The sequence below is a fragment of the Saccopteryx leptura genome, chromosome X (assembly GCF_036850995.1).
Source record: "Saccopteryx leptura isolate mSacLep1 chromosome X, mSacLep1_pri_phased_curated, whole genome shotgun sequence".
NCBI lineage: Eukaryota > Metazoa > Chordata > Mammalia > Chiroptera > Emballonuridae > Saccopteryx > Saccopteryx leptura.
In genome coordinates this window covers 117,470,679-117,495,974 of record NC_089516.1, presented here as the reverse complement: position 1 = coordinate 117,495,974, position 25,296 = coordinate 117,470,679, and the positions used below count along the sequence as shown (strand labels likewise).

The 25,296-nt window shown below is 35.6% G+C and overlaps 1 protein-coding gene across 4 annotated transcripts in view; it reads left to right on the top strand.

The window, feature by feature from the left end:
• Nucleotides 1–25,296, top strand: part of TENM1 (teneurin transmembrane protein 1) — a 774,232-nt gene that overhangs the window by 317,805 nt on the left and 431,131 nt on the right. For all 4 annotated transcript variants that reach the window (XM_066357037.1, XM_066357038.1, XM_066357036.1 and 1 more), the window contains one exon: nucleotides 24,457–24,695. In XM_066357037.1, the coding sequence (XP_066213134.1) occupies nucleotides 24,457–24,695 (239 nt within the window). The remainder of the gene's footprint in view (nucleotides 1–24,456; nucleotides 24,696–25,296) is intronic.

Sequence of the window (25,296 nt, the reverse complement as noted above, 5' to 3'; positions counted from 1 at the left end):
ATGAATTAAATGCTCCAATCGAAAGACATATAGTAGATATGTGGATAAGAAAATAGGACCCATACATATGCTGTATACAAGAGACCCACCTCAGAACAAAAGATACATATAGACTGAAACTATTGGGATGAAAAAAAGTATTTCATGCAAATGGGAATTAAAAAAAAGCTGTGGTAACATTACTTATAACTGACAAAATAGACTTTAAATGGATAAAGAAAGTCACTACGTAATGATAAAGGGGGCAATCCAACAGGAGGATACAACCACTGTAAATATCTATGTGCCTAATATAAGAGCATCTAAATATATAAAGCAGATATTGATGGACATAAAGGGCAAGATCAACAGCAATATAGATAAACTGAATTTGATAGATATCTTCAGAACCTTTCACCCCTAAGCAGAATCTACATTCTTTTCAGGTGCTCATGGTATATTCTCTAGGATAGGTCACATATTAGGACTAAAAATGAGTCTCAATAAATTTAAAAAGATTGAAATCATATCAAGCATCTTCTCTGATCACAATGGCATGAAAATAGAAATCAACTACAATAGAAACACTGAAAAACATTCAAACACTTGGAGGGTAAATAGTACTTTATTAAATAATGAATGGGTTATCAAGGAGATCAAGGAAGAAATAAAAAATTTCCATGAAACAAATGAAAATAAAAATAGAAAAACTAAAAATTTATGGGACACAGCAAAAGCAGTCCTGAGAGGAAAGTTCAATGCATTACAGGCATACCTTAAGAAGCAAGAAAAATCTCAAGTAACCTGTATCTAAAAAAGAACTAGGAAAAGAGCAACAAAAAAAACCCAGAGGAAGTAGAAAAAAAGATATAAAAAAAAGATCAGAGCAGAAATAAATGACATAGAGGCTAAAAAATATACACAAGATCAATGAAACCAAGAGCTGGTTCTTTGAAAAGGTAAACAAGATTGATGAACCTTTAACCAGACTCAAGAAAAAAAAGAGACCGGACTCAAATAAATAGAATTAGAAATGAAAGTGGAGAAGTAATAACTGACACTGCAGAAATACAAAAGATTGTAAGAAAATACTATGAAGATCTGTATGCCAAAAAATTGGACAACTTTGACAAAATGGATGAATTCCTAGAAACATATAGTCTTCCAAAACTCAATCTGGAGGAATCAGAAAACCTAAACAGACCAATTACAACAAATGAAATTGAAACAGTTATCAAAATAGTCCCAGCAAACAAAAGTCCTTGACAACATGGCTTCACAGGCAAAGTTTACCAAATATTCAAAACAGAACTAATACCTATCCTTCTCAAGCTATTTCAAAAAATTCAAGAGGAGCTAAGACTTCCCATTTCCTTTTATGAGGTAAGCATAATCCTCATTCTAAAACCTGGTAAAAACACTACAAAGAAAGAAAACTACCCCAATAATGCTGCTGAACTTAGATGCTAAAATTCTCTACAAAATATTAGCAAACTGGATCCAGCAATATATGAAAAAATCATACATCATAATCAAGTAGGATATATTCTGAAGAGTCAAGACTGATACAATACTCACAAATCAATCAATTTGATTCATCATATAAACAAAAGGAAGGAGAAAAATCACATGATAGTATCAATAGATGCAGAAAAAGCATTTGGTAAAATCAAGCACCCATTTATGATAAAATATATCAGTAAAGTGGGAAAATAGGGAACATACCTCAACATGATAAAGTCCATCTATGACAAGCCCACAGCCAAAATCATACTCAATGTGCAAAATTAAGAGCAATCCCCTTAAGATCAGGAACAAGGCAAGGGTGCCCCCTTTCACCAATCTTATTCAACATAGTTCTGGAAGTCTTAGCCACACCAGTCAGACAAGAAGAAGAAATAAAAGGCATCCAAATTGGGAAAGAAGAAGTAAAATTATCATTATTTGCTGATGACATGGTAGTGTACATAGAAAACCCTAAAGTTTCAGTCAAAAAACTACTAGACCTAATAAATGGATTTGGCAAAGTGGCAGGATATAAAATTAATATTCAGATATCAGTGGTATTTTTATACACCAACAATAAAATGTCTGTAAGAGAAATTAAGGAAATGATCCCCTCACTGTTGCAACAACAACAAAAACATAAAGTACCTAGAAGTACATTTAACCAACAAGGTAAAGGACTTGTACTCATAAAATTATAAAACATTGATGAAAGAAATTAAGGAAGATACAAAGTGAAAGCGTATACTGTGTTCATAGATAGGAACAACAAACATCATTAAAATGTCTATATTACCCAAAGCATTCTATAAATTCCATGCAATTCCTATTAAAATACCAATGGCATACTTCAAAGGTATAGAAGAAATATTCCAAAAATGTATATAGAACCAAAAAACAACACGAATAGCCTCAGTAATCTTGAAAATGAAGAATAAAGTGGGAGGTATCACATTTGCTGATATTAAATTACACTACAACGCCATTGTATTCAAAACAGCTTGGTACTGGCATAAGAACAGGCATATAGATCAATGTAACAGAACAGAGGACCCAGAAATAAACCCATGCCTTTATGGTCAGTTGATATTTGACAAAGGCGATAAGAGTATACAATGGAGTAAATACAGTCTCATTAACAATTGGTGTTGGGAAAATTGGACAGTTACTTGAAAAAAAATGAAACTAGACCACCAAATTACACCATTCACAAAATAAACTCAAAATGGATAAAAGACTTAAATGTAAGCCATGTAACCATAAACAACTTTGAAGAAAACAGGTAGTAAACTCTCCGATATCTCTCTCAGCAATATATTTGCTGATCTATTTCCATGGGCAAGGGAGATAAAGGACAGGATGAACAAATGCAATTATATGAAACTAAAAAAAAGTTTTGCACAACAAAAGACACCTTGAACAAAATAAAAAGACAAACCACACAATGGGAGAACATATTCTCCAATATGTCTGATAAGGGGTTAATAACCAAAATTTTAAAAGAACTTCAGAAACTCAACACCAGGAAGGTAAACAGTCCAATTAAGAAATGGGCAAAAGAACTGAATAGATACCTCTCCACAGAGGACATACAGATGGCCAATAGACACATGAAAAAAATTTCAAAGTCACTAATCATCAGTGAAATGCAAATTAAAACCACAATGAGATACCACCTCACTCCTGTCAGAATGGCGCTCATTAACAAATCAGCACACAGTAAGTGCTGGCGAGGATGTGGAGAAAAGGGAACCCTCCTGCACTGCTGGTGGGAATGCAGACTTGTGCACCACTGAGGAAAACAGTATGAGGTTTCCTCAAAAATAAAAAATGAAATAAAAAACAAAAATGGACCTGCCTTTTGACCTAGCTATCCCATTTTTAGGAATATACCCTAAGAATACCAATTCACTGATGCAAAAGAAGATATGCACCCCCATGTTTATTACAGCATTGTTTACAATACCCGAGATCTGGAAACAGCCCGAGTGTCCATCAGTGGACGAGTAGATTGAAAAGCAGTGGTACATATACACAATGAAATACTATGAAGCTGTGAAGAAGAAGGAAATCTTGCCTTTTGCGACAGCATGGATGGACCTGCAGATTGTTAGGCTAAGTAAAATAAGCCAGGCAGAGAAAAAATATATCATATGATCTCATTTATATGTGGAATCTAATGAACAAAGTGAACTGAAGAATGGAATAGAGGCAGAGGCAGGGTCACAGGAATCAGAGGGACAGCTGTCAGAGGGAAGGGGGATGAGGGGATGGGATCAGAGAAGGTGAAGGGATTAGTGTAATTATATATATATACATAACAGAGAGACACAGATAAAAGAACAGCAAATCCTAGAGCAGGGGTCCCCAAACTATGGCCGGCGGGCCGCATGTGGCTCTCTGAGGCCATTTATCCGGCCCCTGCCATACTTCCAGAAGGGACACCTCTTTCATTGGTGGGTCAGTGAAAGGAGCACAGGATGCGGATGCTGGAGTACCGTATGTGGTGGCGCCGCTCACGTACAGTACTACTTCCAGTGACACGGGAAGCATGCGTCACAGCTCCGGAAGTGCATCATATCACTTGTTACAGCTAGCAGTGACAAATATGGAACCGGACATTGACCATCTCATTAGCCAAAAGCAGACCCATAGTTCCCATTGAAATACTGGCCAGTTTGTTGATTTAAATTTACTTGTTCTTTATTTTAAATATTGTATTTGTTCCCGTTTTGTTTTTTTACTTTAAAATAAGATATGTGCAGTGTGCATAGGGATTTATTCATAGTTTTTTTTTATAGTCCGGCCCTCCAACGGTCTGAGGAACAGTGAACTGGCCCCCTGTGTAAAAAGTTTGGGGACCCCTGTCCTAGAGGGAAGGGAAGAGGGAATTATGGGGAGGGAACAACGGGGGTATAAAAAGGGACACAGGGGTGGTGGTTGAGGGAGTTATATTCAGTGGGACACTTAAATCCATGTAAACACAACAAATTAAAATTAATAATAATAAACCTAATGCCCAATTTGATGGTAATAGGTGGGAACTTTGGGAGATTACTAGGTCATGAGGTTGAACCTTCATCAATGGGATTCATGCCATTACAAAGGAGACCTTAGATTCATCACAGCCCCTTCCAAGTGTATGAGGAAACTGAAAAGTTGGCAGTCTGTAACCCCGAAGATATCCTTGACCAGAGCCCAACAATGCTGGCATTCTGAACTGGGACTTGCAGCCTCCAGAACCGTGAAAAACATATTTCTCTTGTTTATAAGCCACCCAGTTTATGGTATTTTGTCATAGCTTTTTGAATAGAGTAAAACAACCACTAATCTAAATCCACTGAGCTCTAAATTCCCCATGTTGCCGATTGGTTTTCTTTTGATATAGTGGCAACTCCTCATATAACTTTATCCCCAATTAACTTGTCCGACCCTGAATTTCTATGTAAGAGTTTTTAGTAAAAAGAATATATTTTTGACATGCTAAATATATATCTGTTTGTATATATACTTAATTGCCTTGTTTTCTGGGAATGCAAAAGGCTGGACAAATATAATGTATCATTGCTGACTATTTAGATCAGATCTAGACAGCTTACAGTAGGAGAGACCAGAGTGACCCCCAAAGCAACTGATAAATGACTCTCCCATTGTATATATAGCCATATCTATATATCTACTACCTACCTACCTATAAAATTTCCTTTCTTATTTTATTCTTTTCCTTTCTATACTCTTCATTCTCTCTAGGTTTTTTTTTTTTTTTATTCTCTCTCCTGCTTCTACTTTAGATATACACTACTCTTGGGAATTTCTCAGATCTTCTGATACTGTTCTTTGCTAAAATACTTACAAGGACCCAGAAGTCTGAAAGAAAATGGAAGATTTGGGAAATTGCACATGAGATTGAATGACCAGAGTTTAGCGGACATTGGGGATATTAACAGTAGTGAGCCGGATAGTCCTGCAGAGGCCAGATCATGGAGGACCTTATAAAAGTAGTCCACCTTTATTTCAAAAATAGGAACAAACCCAAGGAAATCACAAGGAAAAATAACTACAAATTCTATGACCTAAATATAGTTAACAATTAAAATTTCTATATATTTTCTTTAAGATCAGATCTCTGTGCAGTATAATATGGAGTTCTACCTGATTGTGCTTTTGTGTGAAAGAGGATAGCACACAACTGTGCTTGGGATATATATAAGGTCTACCGGAAAGTTCTGTCCGTTTTTGGAGTAAAACAAAATACAAATTTTTCTTACTGTCAATAAACTTTATTAAATAATATAATTGCCATTATTATTAATGATTTCTTGCCAGCATAAGGGCAATTTGTATATCCCATTTTTGAAAAATGTTTTATCTTTTGATGTGAAAAATTGAACCAGTGCTTGTTTGATATCTTCTTCATTTTTGAATTTTTTGCCCTTCAAAAAAATTTTTTAAGGACAAAAACAAGTGATAGTCGGAGGGTGCTAAGTCCGGGGAATATGGTGGATGTGACAGACATGCTTCTATAGCATTTCTTCCTTATTGAAATTCGTAAAAATTACAGTGGCGTAAATGAACTTTATCAGTAGCCATGGGTACACTATCGCTTCACACATAAGACTGACGTGAATCAACTTTGTTTTAGTTAATTTGCTATGATAGTATGTATACATTAAGTGATAAAAATAGAGAGGTACACATGCGCCAAATAAACATGTGCTTACGTGTCGAAACGTGTTGTGATAGAAACGGACAGAACTTTCCGGTAGACCATATATATATGAATTCCAGTGTTTCTCCCACACACAGTCAATATAGAAAACTGTTTATTGCCTTAGAAATAATCTGGTCCATGGAAAAAGAAATGTTTGAAAATTAAATCAAGTAAAAAGGACATTTTAAAAAATTATATACGGCCCTGGCTGGCTGACTGAGCGATAGAGCGTCAGCCGGCATGTGGAAGTCCCAGTTGGATTCCTGGTCAGGGCACATAGGAGAAGTGACTACCTCTCCACTTCTCCACTGCCCTCTTATCTCTCTCTTTCTCTCTCTCTCTCTCTTTTTCTCCTACTGCAGCCATGGTTCAAAATGGTTTGAGAAAGTTGGCCCCAAGTGCTGAGGATGGCTCCATGGCCTCACCTCAGGTGTTAAAATAGCTCAGTTGCTTGAGCAATGGAGTAGTCGCCCCAGGTGTGCAGAGCATCACACCATAGGGGGCTTGCCAGGTGGATCTTGGTCAGGGCACATGCAAGAGTCTGTCTGCCTCCTTGCTTCTCAATAAAAAAAACAAACAAAAAAAAAACACAGAATAAGCTCACAGGGAAAGGAAAGATAGAGGAATCAGAGGCCTAAAGAGAAAGGGAACTGTCCTTATTGTTCTCTTTTTTTTTTCCTGGGGCCACCTGATATCTTATCTCTGCTTCTCTGGGCACATATGCTCCATTCTCAGTCTTCATTCTGGATGGACTTTCAGTATGTGTTCTTCTGATATGCTATACCTACAAGTATGGCTTAAGATGGCCATGCATCTTGGTTTCACTAGCTGACTAGGTTTCTGTGTCTAAATTTCTGAGAGAAATAGTGATAAAGATAGAGCGAGAGAGAGAGAGAGAGAGAGAGAGAGAGAATGAGGAAGAAGAAGAAAGAATGAGAATATGACTGTCTCTCATGTTAGGTATCCAGTTCTGATCGAATAAACCTGTGGCTGCAAGCATTAGGGAGTGAGGTTGATGGGGTCATAGACAAGGATGATGTTTTCAGGATATTGTGCTAAAAGATAATGATCAGTATATCTAATATGTTTATGTGGTTAAAATTCTTAATAACTTTTATGACTTTATAATATTCCATAGAATGAATGTCCTAAGATTCTTCCGTATTTGAATATGCTTTCTTTTAGCCAGCGAATGATTAAGATTGAGGATAATAGGTAGGAAGTTTTTAAGGGTGAAGACTGGAAGTGTCAAAGCAACTTTTGCTAACTCTTCATATTTCATTTGCCAGAACTCAGTCACATTACCAAAAATAATGGAAATGGTAACTTGGATGTATAGTCAATTTGTGTGCTCAGGAAGAAAAGAGAAAATAGATGTTGGTCAGGAGTTGACAATCTGCCTCAGGCCACATCTTTGATTTTGAGGCTGATATTTCAAAGGACAGCCATGCCCTTTGCCTGTTTGTCCCTTAGAGAAATGTTATGCTGGATAGACTAGAGTACTGATTTGAGTGACATTTCTCATTTTGTAGCATTATAAAACATTCTTGCCTTTAATGTACGTATGCATAAAACCTTCAAAGAGATGAAAACTAATGCCAGGTAAATGTTCATAAACATCCTTCATAAATTACATTAGAATGGTAACCTAAATTGTTAACCTGAAAAGCTTAGTGAGAAACTCTTAGATTCCATTTTTATTGTACTACTTTGTAATTAATTCTAAGTATTCTTTCTTTAAAGTAAGATGTCCTTGCTAATATAGACTTTACTTCAAGAAAAACAAATGATACAGAAAGATATACCATGTGAACTATCTCATAAAATAAATGAGGAAAATGCATGTCTGTAGAAAATAAGGATGAATAAAAAGGCAATCAAAGCATTTAATACTCTGCCCACTATCCACTCCTCTAAAATAAATAAATAAGCCAATCAAACAGTGAAACCAATTTTATAAAACCAGTAGATTGTTCTGTAGAGCAAAATTGGGAAGAGACTTTCAGCTCCTGTAAATGGAAATATAATTGAATTTCTTTACAAAATGAAATTTTTTAAAACCCTAGATAATTTAGGATATGGTTTAGTTTCAAATGTGTACTCATAAATTTACCCTAGGTCATCTGTTTATTTCCACTTAAAATGGTCCTTTTTAGCCCTGGCTGGCTAGCTCAGTCAGTTAGAGCATTATCCTGAGACACCAAGGTTGCTGGTTTGATCCCTGGTCAGGGCACAGATGGAAAGAAACCAATGAATGCACAACTAAGTAGAAAAATGAATGAATGCTCCTCTCTCTCCCTCTCTTTCTCTCTCTTTTTCTCTCCCTCGCTTTCTCTCTTTCCCTTCTTCTCTCTGTCTCTCAAAACTCAATCTATAATAAATAAATAAATAGTTCCTGTTGGGAAATGAACTACTGAGAACTATGGCATGGCATTCCATAATTCTTTTATGGAGAAGATATATAAAATCATAAGAGGAATAAAAATCTCACCCACCCGTAGCTTTCTAATTTTTTTTCTAATTGAAAAGGATTAGAGGTTCTGCATCATATCTTAAGCTCTAAATTACTATTAAATAAAAAGAGAATGAAAAAATGGTAAGTTTGCTTATTTAAGTAAATAATTTTGATATATTGGCCAGAGTCTTTTAATATAGGAACATTTGCATTAATGGAAAACATTAATTTGATATTTACCCTTTGACTGGTGTAGGGTTTTTTTTTAATATCAATTTTTAAATAACAGTTGTATGTACAGATCATGGATCTAACTTGTAGAAAAAGAATGAGAAGGTGAGCTGAAAGGATATTATTATTGTTTATCTCAATTTATTTTGGGGTATTCTAAAGCAACTTGATCAAAACATTATAGAATATGTAGAATTTCCTTTCTCTAGCATCTATGTATCTATACCTACACTCCTAGCTCCAATTTATCTTTGAATATCCTGTTACAGAAATGTTTGATTTATATAGAAAAATCTGATACACTACTGCATGAAAAATATTCTATTGTTCTAATATCTTACACAAGGAGACATGACAATTAACTCACTTTTATGATAAGTATGTACCCTCTAATATAATTTCCTCATTTCTATAATTTTAATGCTTGAAAGAAATATTTTAAGAGTTAAAAACATGTGAAGTGGAACACTAAGCATATAAATTTTAAAAGATAAGATGCCAGATAGCCATGTTAATTAAGAAGGTTTTATTACCTTAATGAGTAACATTATGACTGATAACAGTGATATCATGAGTTTATATGTACACAGTGGTTGAATTAATGAGTTTTATAGTTCATGTATGGATTTAAAAGTATTTATTGAAACCTGGCCTCTGGTAGCACAGTGAATAAAGTGCTACCTGGGATGCTGAGGTCGCCAGTTCAAAACCCTGGACATGACTGGTAAAGGCACATATGGGAGTTAATGCTTCCTGCTTTCTCTATCTCTCTCTCCCCTCCCTGAAATGAATAAATAAAATCTAAAAAAATGTATTTATTGAGTACTATTTGCTAAGTACCATTGTAGATGCTAGGTATACAGCAGTAAGTAAGACAAACATGTCTATTCTCACGTAGCATACACTCCAGTAATCAACAAAACAGTAGATTTTCCACACTTTCACTTAACAGTTGTGTGACATTGGGAAATTTATTTTACCTTAAATACCTGGTTTTTAGCCGCCTCAACTGTGAAATGTGGACAATATCATCTCCCTGATAAGGTAGTTGCGAGGATTTAGTGAAAAGTAAACACAAAGTATTTCTGCATAGTTCCTGACTCTTAGTAGAAGTTCAGTACCTGGTCATTGCTATTGACATTATCATTACCAGTGATTATTTCTAATCATTAGTTTTTTTATTAGCAGTAATATTCTCATTACCCAAATGTTTCAAAGAGATGAAATATGAATCAACTACAGTGTATTTTGACACTTTTCTTGCTTTTAAATTATTGGAAAACAAAATGAAAGAATATAATTGTCCTTTTACATTCGATAAACCAAGAGATAGTTGCTCACCAGTGAAACACTTCACTGTAGAGTCTCCAAGTTTCATTCATTCTGCACAGTGAATCAGCAGCCTTTTAGAAAAAGCTAAGACATTGTATATATGCACTGAGTACCTTTGGAATATGAGACAAAATACTTAGAAATTAAGACCTGGACCAGTTCAAAACCCTGGGCAGTTTCTGCCCTCCCCAGGGGCAATTGAGGAGGTAGGGAATAAAAGCCACAAAATGATTTTAAAAAGAACCCCCTCATAACTACTCTACTTGCAGAATCACAAGAATACCATTCTAGACCACAGAGTATTGCCACTTAAGAAGAGATTCTAAACTAAAGCTTAAGCCTAGAAAAATTAAGGTTGAGATAGGCATCCTGCAAATCTCTTTAAAAAACTATTAAAATAGCAAGATCAAGGGAAAAATAAAAATTTCCTTGAAAAAAATGAAAATGAACATACAACAACTCAAAATTTATGGGACATAGAAAAAGCAGTTCATTGCATTTATATGCATATACTAAGATAATAAGTTATGTTGATATATGTAATATTTATTTCATATATAAATAATATATGTAAGATAATAAGGCATATGTTAAGAAGCAAAAAAAAGCTAAAATAAACTTAACCCTGCATCTAAAAGAACTAGAAAAAGAACAACCAAATAAAGCCCAGAGAAAGTAGAAGGAAATAATAAATATCAGAGCAGAAATAAATGAAATAGAAGCAAAAACTAATAATACAAAAAAATCAGTGAAAATATAAACAAGATTTACAAACCTCTAACCAGACTCATCAAGGAAAAAGAGAGAGGACTCAAATAAATAAAATTAGAAATGAAAGTGGAGAAGTAACAATTGACACTGCAAAAGTAAAAAGGATTGTAATAAAATACTATGAAAATATATATGCCAAAAAATTGGACAACCTACGTGAAATGGATTAATTCCAAGAATCACAATCTTTCAAAACTCAATCCGGAAGACTCAGAAAACCTAAACAGACTGATTACAATAAATCAAATGGAAACAGTTATCAAAAAACTCCCAGCAAACAAAAGTCCTGGACTGGATGGCTTCACAAGCAAATTTTACCAAACATACAAGGAAGAACTAACACCTGTCTTTCTCAAGATATTTCAAAAATTTAAGAGGAGGGAAGGCTTCCAAGCTTCTTTTATGAGGCAAGCATTACCCAGATTCCAAAACCAGGTAAAGACACTACAAAGAAAGAAAACTATAGGCCAACATCCCTGATGAACATAGACGCTAAAATTCTCAACAAATATTAGCAAACAAAATCAAGCAACACATTAAAAAATTATGCATCATGATTAAATGAGATTCATTCCAGGGTGGTTAGACTGGCGCAACATTCGCAAATGAATGAATTTGATTCATCACATAAACAAAAGAAAGGATAAAAATCACATGATTATATCAATAGATGCAGAGAAAGCATCTGATAAAATTCAGCACTCATTGATGATCAAAACTCTCAGCAAAGTGGAAAAACAGGGAACATATCTCAACATGATAAAGGCCATCTATGACAAACCCGCAGCCAATATCATACTCAATGTGCAAAAATTAAAAGCAATCCCCTTAAGATCAGGAACCAGGCAGGGGTGCCCCCTTTCACCACCCTTATTCAACATAGTTCTTGAAGTCCTAGCCACAGCAATAAGGCAAGAATAAAAGGCATCCAAATTGGAAAAAAGGAAGTAAACATATCATTACTTGATGATGTCATGATTCTGTACATAGAAAACCCTAAAGTCTCAGTCAAAAAAATACCAGACTTGATAAATTAATTCAGCAAGGTGGAAGGGTATAAAATTAATATTCAGAAATCAGTGACACTTAATAAACTGTCAGAAAGAGAATTTAAGGAAACAATCCCCCTCACCATTGCAACAAAAAATCAATAAAGTACCTAGAAGTAAATTTAACCAAGAAGGTAAAAAATTTGTACTTGGAAAATTATAAGACATTGAGAAAAGAAATGGGCCCTGGCCGGTTGGCTCAGTGGCAGAGCGTCGACCTGGCATGCAGGAGTCCCGGGTTCGATTCCTGGCCAGGGCACACAGGAGAAGTGCCCATCTGCTTCTTCACCACTCCCCCTCTCCTTCCTCTCTGTCTCTCTCTTCCCCTCCCGCAGCCGAGGCTCCATTGGAGCAAAGATGGCCCGGGTGCTGGGGATGGCTCTGTGGCCTCTGCCTCAGGCACTAAGATGGCTCTGGATGCAACAGAGTGACGCCCCAGAGGGGCAGAGCATCGCCCCCTGCTGGGCATGCTGGGTGGATCCCGGTCGGGCGCATGCGGGAGTCTGTCTGACTGCCTCCCCATTTCCAGCTTCGGAAAAATGCAAAAAAAAAAAAAAAAATTAAAAAAAAATGAAGGAAGATACAAACAAGCAGGAGCATATACCGTGTTCATGGATAGGAAGAACAAACATCATTAAAATATCTATATTACCCAAAGCAATCTATAAATTCAATGTAATTCCTATTAAAAAACCAATGGTATACTTCAAAGATATAGATGAAATATTCCAAAAATTTATATAGAACCAAAAGAAAACACAAAAAGCTTCAGCAATCTTGTAAATGAAGAATAAAGTAGAAGGTATCATACTTCCTGATACCAAGTTGTACTACAAGGCCATAGTAATCAAAACAGCTTGGTACTGGCATAAGAACAGACACACAGATCAATGGAACAGAACAGAGAGCCCAGAAATATACCCATGCCTTTTTGGTCAACTGACATTTGATAAAGGAGATAAGAGCATACAATTGAGTAAAGACAGTTGCTTTAATCAGTGGTGTTGGGAAAACTGAACAGGTACATACAAAAGAATGAAACTAGACCACCAACTTACACCGTTCACAAAAATAAACTCAAAATGGATAAAAGACTTAAATGTAAGTCATGAGATCATAAATATCTTGGAAGAAAACATAGGCAGTAAATTCTCTGATATCTCTTGTGGCAATATTTTTGCCAATTTATCTCCATGGGTAAGTGAAATAAAGAACAAGAGGATGAGATAAAGAAATGGGACTATATCAAACCAAAAAGCTTTTGCACAACAAAAGGCACCATGAGCAAAATAACAAGACAACCCACTCAATGAAAGAACATATTCAACAATACAGCTGATAAGGGGTTAATAACCAAAATTTATAAAGAACTTCTAAAACTCAACTCCAGGGAGGTAAACAATCCAATCAAAAAATGGACAAAGGAACTGGATAGACAGTTCTCCAAAGAGGACACACAGATGGTCAATAGGCACATAAAAAAATGTTCAATGTCACTAATCATCAGAGAAATGCAATTAAAACCACAAAGAAACATCACCTAACACTTGTCAGAATGGCGCTCATTAACAAATCAGCACACAATAAGTGCTAACGAGGGTATGGAGAAAAGATAACCCTCCTGAACTGTTGGTGAGAATGCAGACTTGTGCAGGCACTATGGAGAACAGTATGAGGTTTCCTCTAGAAATTATTTATGGAATTGCCTTTTTACCCAGCTATCCCACTTTAGGATATATCTTAAAAATATCAAATAACTGATTCAAACAAAGATATGCACTCTCATGTTTGTTGCATCATTGTTTACAATAGCCAAGATCTGGAAACAGCCCTTGTGTCCATCAGTAGAAAAGTGAATTAAAAAGCAATGGTATATATACAGTGGAATATTATGCGGCCATGAAAAAGAAGGAAATCTTACCTTTTGTGATGGTGTGGATGGACTTAGAAATTGTTATGCTAAGTGAAATAAGCCAAGCAGCAAAAAGAAAATATTGTATGATCTCACTTATATGTGAAATATAATGAACAAAGTGAACTGAGGAACAGAACAGAGACAGAGGCAGGGTCACAGGGAGCAAAGGGGCAGCTGTCAGAGGGAAGGAGGATGAGGGGATGGGATCAGAAAAGGTGAAGGGATTCGTGAAATTATATATACATAACACAGAGATACAGATAACAGGACACAAAATCCCAGAGGGAAGGGGGGAGGAAGTTAGGGAGCTAAGAGGAAATAATGGGGAACATGGGGTAGGGGATGAGGGTTTTGAGTCGGAAAATTGAATCTATGTTAACGTAGTAAATTAAATTTAGTAAAAAAAAATTAAATAAAAGAAAAAAAAAAGAATAAGGCAAGAATGCTTACTACTTTCATTACTATTTAGTAGTACCATATTTCCCCATGTACAAGATGCTCCTGTGTATAAGAGCATCTTGTTAATTTGGGGGCTCAAATTGTGAAAAAAAAATTACATAAAGTTATTGAACTCAGGTTTTATTCATCATAAAATTCATACAACTCCTCATCCTTGTCAAAACTCCCATCCATTAGCTAGTCCTCATCTGTGTGTGATGAGGAATCACTGTCTTCATCTATTGCCTCATCCTCAGTTCCATCTATGGCATTTGAAATGCCACACTTCTTAAATGACTTGACAACCACTGTATAATACATATGCAGTTTTTATTTTTTTTTTTATTTATTTTTTTTTTCTAAACTGGAAACGGGGAGAGACAGTCAGACAGACTCCTGCATGCGCCCGACCGGAATCCACCCAGCACGCCCACCAGGGGCGATGCTCTGCCCACCAGGGGGCGATGCTCTGCCCCTCCGGGGCATCGCTCTGCCGCGACCAGAGCCACTCTAGCGCCTGGGGCAGAGGCCAAAGAGCCATCCCCAGCGCCCAGGCCATCTTTGCTCCAATGGAACCTTGGCTGCGGGAGGGGAAGAGAGAGACAGAGAGGAAGGAGGGGGTGGGAGTGGAGAAGCAAATGGGCGCTTCTCCTATGTACCCTGACCGGGAATCGAACCTAGGTCCCCCTCACGCCAGGCCGACGCTCTATCGCTGAGCCAACCGGCCAGGGCCAGTTTTTAGACCCCAAATTTTTCAAAAAAAATAGCTCTTATACATGAGGAAATATGGTATATTGAAAGTATGGGCCAATTCAATTTTTTAAAAAGTCATTAGTAGCATAACAATTAGAAAAGAAGGTATAAAACTATTTCTATTGACAGGTGATATAATCATATACCTAATAGATATATTAGATGATTCCCAGGAAATTTAAACAATAAAGTAAGTTTTGAAAGACAGTAAAATATTAATATATAAAATCAATGTTTATGCAAATAATAGCCAGTTAGAAGATAATGAAAAAGAAAATCCTATTTACAATAGCAACAAATAAGATACAATTCCTATGATTAAATATTACAAGATATGTGACAAAAACTATATGAGGCAAACTTTTTGCACACACCTAGACATAGTCATGAAGAAATGGAATGATAACTTTCATTTATAGGTGTCAATTCTCCTTAAGTTAACTCAGAAATTTGGCACAATCCTAAAACAAATAGCATGATTTTATTCCTTAAACAAATTTACTATAAAGGTTTTATTGCAAAAAACTGACTAGACTACATATGAATATCAGGAAGGAAAACAGCAATGAATGGAAAACTGTCCTTCCATGTATTAAAACACATTATAAAGCTTCTTTATTTAAAACACTATGGTGTGTATGTACATCTTTGCAAATAAGTGTTCTCAAGTTTTTGCTGTTTTCTTTTTTTGGTAGATACCCAGAAGAGGGGTTTCTGGGTTATGTGATAACTTTATTTTTAATTTTCTGAGGAACTTCCATACTGGTATCCATAGTGGATCTACCAATGTATACACCCCTATGTTCATTGCAGCATTATTCATGGTAGCTAAGACAAGGGAACAACTCAGTGTCCCTCTATAGGTAATTGGATAAAAAAGATGTGGTACATATATACAATGGAATACTAGTCAGCCTTAAGAAATAATGGCATATTGTCATTTACAACAACATGGATGGACCTTGAGAACATTATACTGAGTGAAATAAGTAAATCAGAAAAAGATAAAAACTATACAATTTCACACACAGGTAGAATATAAAAACAAAACTCATGGACATGGATAAAAATGAAGTGGTTCCCAGGAGAAGGGGATGGGAGGAGGAGAGGAAAGGGAGACAAATATATGGTGATTGAAAATGATTTGACTTTGGGTGATGGGCACACGACACAATTAACATTTCAAGTGCTATAGAAATGTTTACCTGAAACTTATGTATTCTTACTGATCTATGTCACCCTACTTAATTTAATTTCTAAATAAAAAAGTTATAAACCTGCCCCCCCAAAAAAACTCTTAAAATTTATGAATGATGTAGAGCAAATATAAACTCTTCATTAACAGTTAGTATGTGAGGTTTGGAGAAGATGTTTGACTAGGGTGGCTTAAAATTTGGAAGAAATAACTCTGGGACAAATAAAATCAGTTTTTTTACTGTACAGCTTTTAGTAGAGAAATACAATTTGTTACTCCAGAAGGCTGTCTAAGCTGATAATAACATTTAAATTGAAGACGAGAGTATCAAGAATGGGCTATTAAGGGAAGACGAGAAATGTTGAGATTAGTATTGTTGTCAGACACCATGCTTTTCCACAAACCAACACTAGGTATTCTTGTCATAGAAGAAAATGACACTGACCCAGCTTGGCATTTTCTGTTATTTTCTTGTGTTTTTAGAGGCAGAAGAATATATACCTCTGAATAGACATTTCTTCAAAGAAGATAGAAAAACAGCCCTCAAATAAATGATGATCAATCCAGAGAAATGCAAGTCAATCCACAATGAAATGCCCCCTCACACCCACTAGGATGGCTGCTATCGCACAAATAGGAAATAAGAATAAGAATATAGAAAAATTGGAACCCTTGAGCACCATTGATGGAATAGTAACATGGTACAACCATATGGAATACAGGAGGGAACTTTCTCAAAAAATTAAAAATTAAGAACAGAGCTTCGTATGATCCAGCAATCCCACTTCTGGATACACACACACACACACACACACACACACACACACACGTATATAAATTTAAAGCAGGATCTCAAAGAGGTGTTTGCACACCCATGTTCACAGCAGCATTATTTACCATAGCCAAGAAGTTGAATCAATCTCAGTGCCCTACAAATGAATGGATAAACAAAATTGTGATCTATAGAAAATGGAATATTAGCCCTGGCCGGTTGGCTCAGCAGAGGAGCGTCGGCCTGGAGTGCGGGGGACCCAAGTTCAATTCCGGCCGGGGCACATAGGAGAAGCGCCCATTTGCTTCTCCATCCCCACCCCCTCCTTCCTCTCTGTCTCTCTCTTCCCCTCCTGCATCCAAGGCTCCATTGGAGCAAAGATGGCCGGGCGCTGGGGATGGCTCCTTGGCCTCTGCCCCAGGCGCTAGAATGGCTCTGGTCGCGGCAGAGCGTCGCCCCGGAGGGGCAGAGCATCGCCCCCCGGTGGGCAGAGCATCGCCCCTGGTGGGCGTGCCGGGTGGATCCTGGTCGGGCGCATACGGGAGTCTGTCTGACTGTCTCTCCCAGTTTCCAGCTTCAGAAAAATACAAAAAAAAAAAAAAAAAAAAAAAAAAAGAAAGAAAATGGAATATTATTCAGCCTGAGAGAAATAAAATCCTGTCACATGCTACATGTGGAGTAACCTTTAGGGCATTGTGTTAAGTGAAAAAAAAAACTAGTCACAAAAAGACAGAAAAATATTATATGATTTCACTTACATGAGGTATCTAACTAAAGTTGTCGAATTTGTAGAAACAGAGATTGGTGGTTAACAGGAACTGTGGGGAAGGGGAACAGAGAAACTGTTGTTTAATGAGTGTAGAGTTTCATATTTGCAAGATGAAAATTTCCTGGAAATCTGTTTCACAACAGTGTAAATATACTTAACACTACTGAACTGTATATTTCAAAATGTTTGGAATGGTAAATTGTATGTTTTGTGTGGGGGTTTTTAATCACAATAAAATATATTTAATGTATTTTTTAAAAGAATACTTAAATAGCTAGGTTTCACTATCCTGTCTGAATGTGATTTGGGCCTAATAATTGACTCAAGACCTTTTTGATACAATTTTCTTTTTTATTTTTTTAAAACCAACCTCAGCTTTTAACTGGAAGTAAGCTAAATTCCTTCTAGGTAAAAAAAAATGAATCAGATGCTTATGGCTAAGGGAATACAGGTTTAGCTATTCATCTCATAAGTATGTTTATAAAATGTAAAAGAAAAAAATCATTGGTTATTTATGCATCTGTTATTCCAAAGTTGTAGATTTCTGTTTCTTATAGAATTTTAAGTGCCACATTATATCACATTATTTAGTGCTAACAAATACCTCAGAATTATGTAGCGTGAGGGGTTTAAAAAGAGTGAGTACATTTTCCCTTTTTTATAGATGATTTTAAAATCCTTACAGGAACATTTGTTATATGCCCATTTACCACCACTGGGTCTCATCAGTCTTGAAGATTTTTTTTTTTAATTTTTATATGCCCATTTCCTTTGGCATATCTTGCTTTTCTTTTTTAAATTTGAACTTGAATATTAAAACAGATGCAAAGGAGAGTACTACTTACACATAAACTCTTGAACTGCATTTTTATCATTTGCTTGGCTAGAAAAAACCCAATCATATGAAATTGATAGCAACATTTTAGTGTATCCTCAGGTCCCCAGGGAAAAGCAATGTGCTTAGACAGATGATCTGAGTTTATGAGCACATAGCTGAAGTCTAACACTGTACATTTGTCTTTATGCGGCTACTTTTTGCAGGGACTGTGAAAACACATTTAAGCAGTAACTTTACTTTCCAACAATGGACCACAGAGCCTATGACAATACAGAGCATTTACATTGCTGTTTTACATGATGCATATTAAAGCAGAGATCTCTTTCAGAGTAGAATCTTAATGTAAGCTTGTGCATAAGAAAACAGGAATCTTAGTATATGAACTCATTTCATTATCTCCCCTCACTAAGGAGTGTGATCTGGATTCCATTCCAATAGGAATTAGTTTAAATGTTGCTCTGCTGCAACTGTTGAATTTATTTATTATACTGTAAAATTTTACTTATGAAACTGCATTTGGAAATCCTTTGGTGTATAACAGGATGAAATTACAGTGCTCGGGGATATTGATTATTGCTTGTAATTGCCATCATAATAGCCGACGATGCGGTCTTTCTTTGTCTTTCTTCTATCCTCTTAATGCTACGCCAAACCAAATCAATATCCAACATATTGGGCCACTTACAATGTCTCAAAATCCAATTTTTTTTCTTCATAAATATGCAAAGGATCGAAGATTTTATCTTCAAACATTGAATAAAAGAGCTCCATACTGCTGAGTTTCTCTTTTGTCCTGTAGGAACATATCAGAGTGTTGCTGTATAAGATCTTTTATACGTGACATTTGTCACCTCCATCGTAACTACAAGGCAGGGGTGGGGAGATAGGGAAGCTACTCCACTATGCTGCTATAAAGTGCTACACTTTTTGCACACTAGTCAATTAGATGGCCAAAGGAGAAAACATAGACTGGGAGAGCTAAGCAGACATTAAAGAAGAAATCCACTTCCTTATGATATGGAGGAGATTATGGCATTTCATAGCTTATAAAGGAAGTGCATTGAAATGGGAGGAGCATAATGCTATGCCCTTTTTCAATAAAATATATGTATTCTTATATCTACTATATTATGTTTGTCCATTCTGGGGACAAATCTGGGTGCCTTTAGAAGCAACAATGACCTTTTAGGTTCTTAATAATTAAGAGGTGGTGTCTTTGTAATGCTTCCCCATGCATCCAACATAGTAAAGATGGTCTCTAAAAGTTACTATAAGAACATGTAATGGAAAAGAACAGATGTGTATCTTGTAATACTGCTGGAATCAATTGTATCTATTTAGCCTGGTTCAATTAACCCAGGAGATTAGAGACCAGTGTTAATGAAGTGAAGACTGTGATTGGCAAGTAGCAGCGGACAATGGAAGCACTAATTTGGAAGCTCTCAATCTTAAATTTATTCAATTCTTTAAACTACCTATGTCACTTATAGGTAATCTACTTTTATTCTCTGGTCCTCAGTTTCCTTAACTGAAAAATGATGTGTTTGGCTACTAGGTGATTTCTGAGATCTTTTCCAATTCTAATTTTATAGCCATAATTCTCACAATTTCATCATTGATCCCAAAGGACAGGGTAAAAACATGACTCAATCTAGTATCACCCACATACCAAAATCAGTACTAAACATGCTTCTTCTGTGCCTTAACAAGCTTGGATTCATATCTTAGTGTTCACTAATTACATAACCCTAATATAAGCTACTGTAGTGCAGTGGGTAAGAACATGGCTCTGTAGGCAAACTGGGTTTGAAACTCAGCTTAACCATTTACTTAACCATTTACTAACAAGTTAATTAACATCTTAGTGCATCAGTTTTCTCATCTGTCTGACAGTATTTAGGTATAGGCAGTCCACGGGTCACAAGTGAGATAAGTTCTGTAGGTTTGTTCTTAAGTTGAATTTGTAGGTAAGTTGGAACAGGTTCATTTACCTATTAAATGCAATGTAGATATTTGTCTTAACTTAGTATTTATTTTCACCTTTCCTGCATATGAATACTTAAACATTTTCAAATATACCCTAATACCATCTTGGATGATGCAGAAGATGATGGACTTTCTGGAGAGGCTGGGACTGGTGATAGAGAATAAGAGTTTGATTCTGCTGCTAGAGTCAGTTTCTTGAAGTAGGCATCAAGGGAGGTTTGTAGAGCTCTCCTTTTACTATTGTAAATGGTCTGGTAGCATCTCAGGCCTTCAATAACTGTACAGGAAACTTTGGTGAAACTCTCTATATCAAGATCTTGTTTTCTCCAACTTTGCCATTCCTTCTTTAATGAGATAAAAAGCATCCACTAACTCTTTTGTAGAAAATGTTTTTGGTTCTTGAGTTTCTAGGTCCCTTTTTCTCTCCTAAATGCTATTGTCTGCTGCTCTAGTTCCATAAGGTCTTCATTGGTTAAGTCTTTGCCATGGGAGTTAAGTAACTGTATAATATTATTTTCACTGATAATCCATCTGCAGTTGATTACCAATAATAGCCTTTATGGTGCTCCCTTCATAAGTATGAGTTGAACATAAGTCAGATATTTGTAACTTGGGGATTTACTCTACTAAGATTGTTGTGAAGATTACATGACATAATACCTTGTGAAGTAATTAAAACAATGCCTGGCACAAATAAGCATTTAATAAATGTTACCTCTTATTATTATTATTATGATAATTATAATCAACTCTACTACTAAACCTCTTTTGGTCTCTGTTTCATCATCTCTAAGATGAGAATAATAGTATCAACCTCACAGATACATGAGGATCAAAGTAATGCATATGAAGTACTTACTTTGGTGCCTGCACTTTGTAGATGCTCGATAAATCATGTTCACATAAATAGAACCAAGTCTGTGTGTGGTTGGTGTTAGCTAGTGCAATTTTTTCACATATCCCACCTCTTATTACCAAAGGTAACACAAACTATTATTTATTATTAAGATTTTTTTCTTGAGAATAGATATTCTTTTACAACACAATTTGTAATGGTTATATAGCATTCTACTATGTATTTATAAAATAATTTACCTAACTGCATAACTATTATTAAGCATTTGGATATTTATTTTTTCTATTATAAATATCATTCCAATGAATGACTTCTTATGGACCTTGTCATACACATCATTTCCTAAGTGTAAATTCATATAGACATAATTATTGGGCCAAAGAACATGAGTACTTAGAGTCTTTTGATACATAATGCTAAATTACTCTCAGAAAGGCTTGTGACTCTTCACTTCCCTTGGCAACCCAACTTTTTAAATAACATTTACCCTCATGATACTAAAGCAAAATTCTCTAATGTGGATATTTTTTCATTAACTGGTATGTAGAGAGTTCCTTTTTCCTTTAAATACATATGCTTTTACTCTTTAAATAAGAAGTGTCTTTAAACAGTCTTGATGAGTTTTGCTTTGGGGCATGTATCATATGTACAAGGTGACGTTGGCCCTTTGTTTGGTGGGGGAATTTTATGTTGTAGTGCTTCAAAATGCAGCACTGGAGTGGGCTTTGTTTAGCAGTGCATTTTACTGCCCCAAGCCATACAGTAGAGTGATTAAGATTAAGGACTTTGGTCCTGGCCAGGTAGCTCAGTTGGTTAGAGCATCATCTCGATGCGCCAATGTTGCTGGTTTGATCCTGGTCAGAGTACATGCAAGAATTGACCAATAAATGTATGGATAGGTGAAACAGTAAGTTGATGTCTCTCTCTCAAATCAATAAATAAAAAATACAGAAAAAGATTAAGGACTTTGAAATCAGAATGAGCTAGGTTCGTATTCTGACTATGCCATTCACTTGTTTAGGGGAGTTATTTAATCTCTTTGTCCTTCATTTCCTTAAATGTACAATTAGGATAATGCAGCCTGTTTCAAATGGATGAAGACTGAGCTAATGAGTCTTTAGCACAGTTTATGACACTTAGCACTTAAAAAGTGTAAAGTATATGTCCCCCCAAAACATGCTTTCTCTTATTTGTTTTTGACAAATATTTCCATGTAAATAAATCACCACTATTTATGAAAAATCCATGTTAAAATAGGCATGAGCAGTCAATATTTTATCATGTAGTAACTCAGACATTACAGTGCCATGAATTTATAGCAGAGGCAAAACTAGTGCATGGTAGAAAAAAGAGCAAAATAGCGGTTACCTCTGGGAGTGAGACTAGGGACTTACTTAGAAAGGCAGGGGGAAATGTCCTGGTTAATGAGGATATTTGTTCTCTAAATTGATATGGGTTTGGGTTGCACAGGTTATTGTATTTGTCAAATCTCAGCAAATATACATTGAAAATGTATGCATTTTATTGTTTATAATTTTAATTGAAATATAATTACATATAACATTGTGTGAGTTTAAGATGTGCAACACACTGATTTGATACATTTATATATTGCAATGTGATTGCCATTGTAGTGATAAGCAGTACCTCTGTTATTTCACATAATTATCATTTATTTTTTGTTATGAGAATAGGTAAGATCTAGTCTCTTAACAATTTTGATGTTTATTACATAGTGCCATTGTCTATAATCACTAAAATGTACATTAGATCTCCAGGACTTACTCATCTACTGGCTGCAAGTTTGTATCCTTAAATGTCTCTCTTATTCACTGACCCTTCAGCTCCAGTAACCAAGTTTTTACAAGTTCATAGTTGGGCCTGTTTTTACAAGTTCGTGGTTGGACCTTAAGGATATTATGCTATGTGATATAAGTTAGAAAGACAAATACTGATTATACATCACTTATATGTGGAATCTAAAAAAGCCAAACTTATATCTATAAATTATACATTAAAAATATTAAACTCTAGATAATAATATGCAAGTTCCACTATGTGAAAGGAAGTGTACTGATGTATGCAACTTACTTTGAAACGCTTAGAACCCAAGATGGACTGATGAATGAAGACAAGAATAGAGACATGAATATATATGTGATAAAATGAGTATAGTCAAATGTTAACTTTAGAATCTAGTTGGTGAGTGCATGTTTGTTTATTATAAAATATTTTCTATTTGTCTGTATGCTTGACAATTTTTATAATAAAATATTGGATGAAAATAGATCTGTGAAAGCTAGTCTCTAAATAAAATATTGATTTCCAGGCCGTTCAAATTACCAAATGCCTAATAATGTTTCTTCTGTTTTTGGACCAATTTTCAAGTACCATAGTTAATGAAAGGGAGCAGTATAGAAAATAACATCACCCTGGCTGGGTTGCTCAGTTGGTTAGAGCATCATCTGATAAGCCAAAGTTGCAGATTCGATTCCTGGCTAAGGCACATGCAAGAATCAACCAATAAGTGCATAATAAGTGAAACAAGTTGATGAGTTTTCCCCCTCTCTTTCTTCCTCTCTCCCTTTAAAATCAATAAATTAAAAAAATAAGTAGAAAAAGGAGAAGAGCATCTTCAGTTAACACTCAGTATGAGAAATTCACTATCCAGAAAGGCAGGAAACAGAGAACCTGTTTCTTCCTCTTAAAAGTCTAAATGATAAAACTAGAGAGAGAAACCAAGGGCAATTTGGAGTTAAATCTTCGTTATATGAAAATTTTGTTGAGCCCTTCCCAGTTCCCCTCAACTTTGTCAAAACCTGATTGTTTGAAATTGGTGGAGATGTTTTTGTGTAACAACTACATTGGTAAAAACCCAAATGTCTGTTTTCTTTTCGCAGACATTTTCTGTTCAAGCATGGATCTGGTTCCTCCGCTATCTTCAGTGCAGCCAGTCAGAACTACCCTCTGACGTCCAATACCGTGTACTCGCCTCCTCCCAGGCCGCTTCCTCGAAGCACCTTCTCCAGACCTGCCTTTACCTTTAACAAACCTTACAGGTGCTGCAATTGGAAATGCACGGCCTTGAGTGCCACTGCAATCACTGTGACTTTGGCCTTGTTGCTAGCCTATGTGATTGGTAAGCCCTTTTTTTCATGCCTCACTTTTCTTCTTAAAGTCTTGTTTTGCTTGGTGGTAAGGGATGGGGTTTCCTCTCAACTCTGATTCCTACAAATTGAACCAAAGTTTAGTATTATAAATAATAAATAGATTTCTAATTATTATTTTTTCTTGAACTTTCAGACCTTAAATACTGCTAAGGAGAATGTGGAATGCTCTATAAGAAATATTTATACTACTAACACAATCTTATTGATTGTAATTACTGTAGTTAACCATTTTCCCTTCAAATAAAAGGTTGTTATGGTTTTCTCATTAGAATTCATAAGTAACAATCTACAATAGCTTCTTAAATTATAATTAAATAATAATAGTGCTGATGAATTTTTAGTTAGCAATTTCATTAAAGTAGTAGTTATTTTGAAGCTATCAGAAAATCCAGTACATAATTTCTTTCCAAGAATTCAGAGTTTTACACTGAGACTTTAAAAATGTATTCTTATTTCTACAAGGTAAATGGCTGCAAAACTGCGGTTATTGTATTACAGAAACTAAAGAAGAAAACAGTCGTGATGTACTCTTTTTACTTTTAAGAAAAATATTGTTGTTCTTCAGTCACC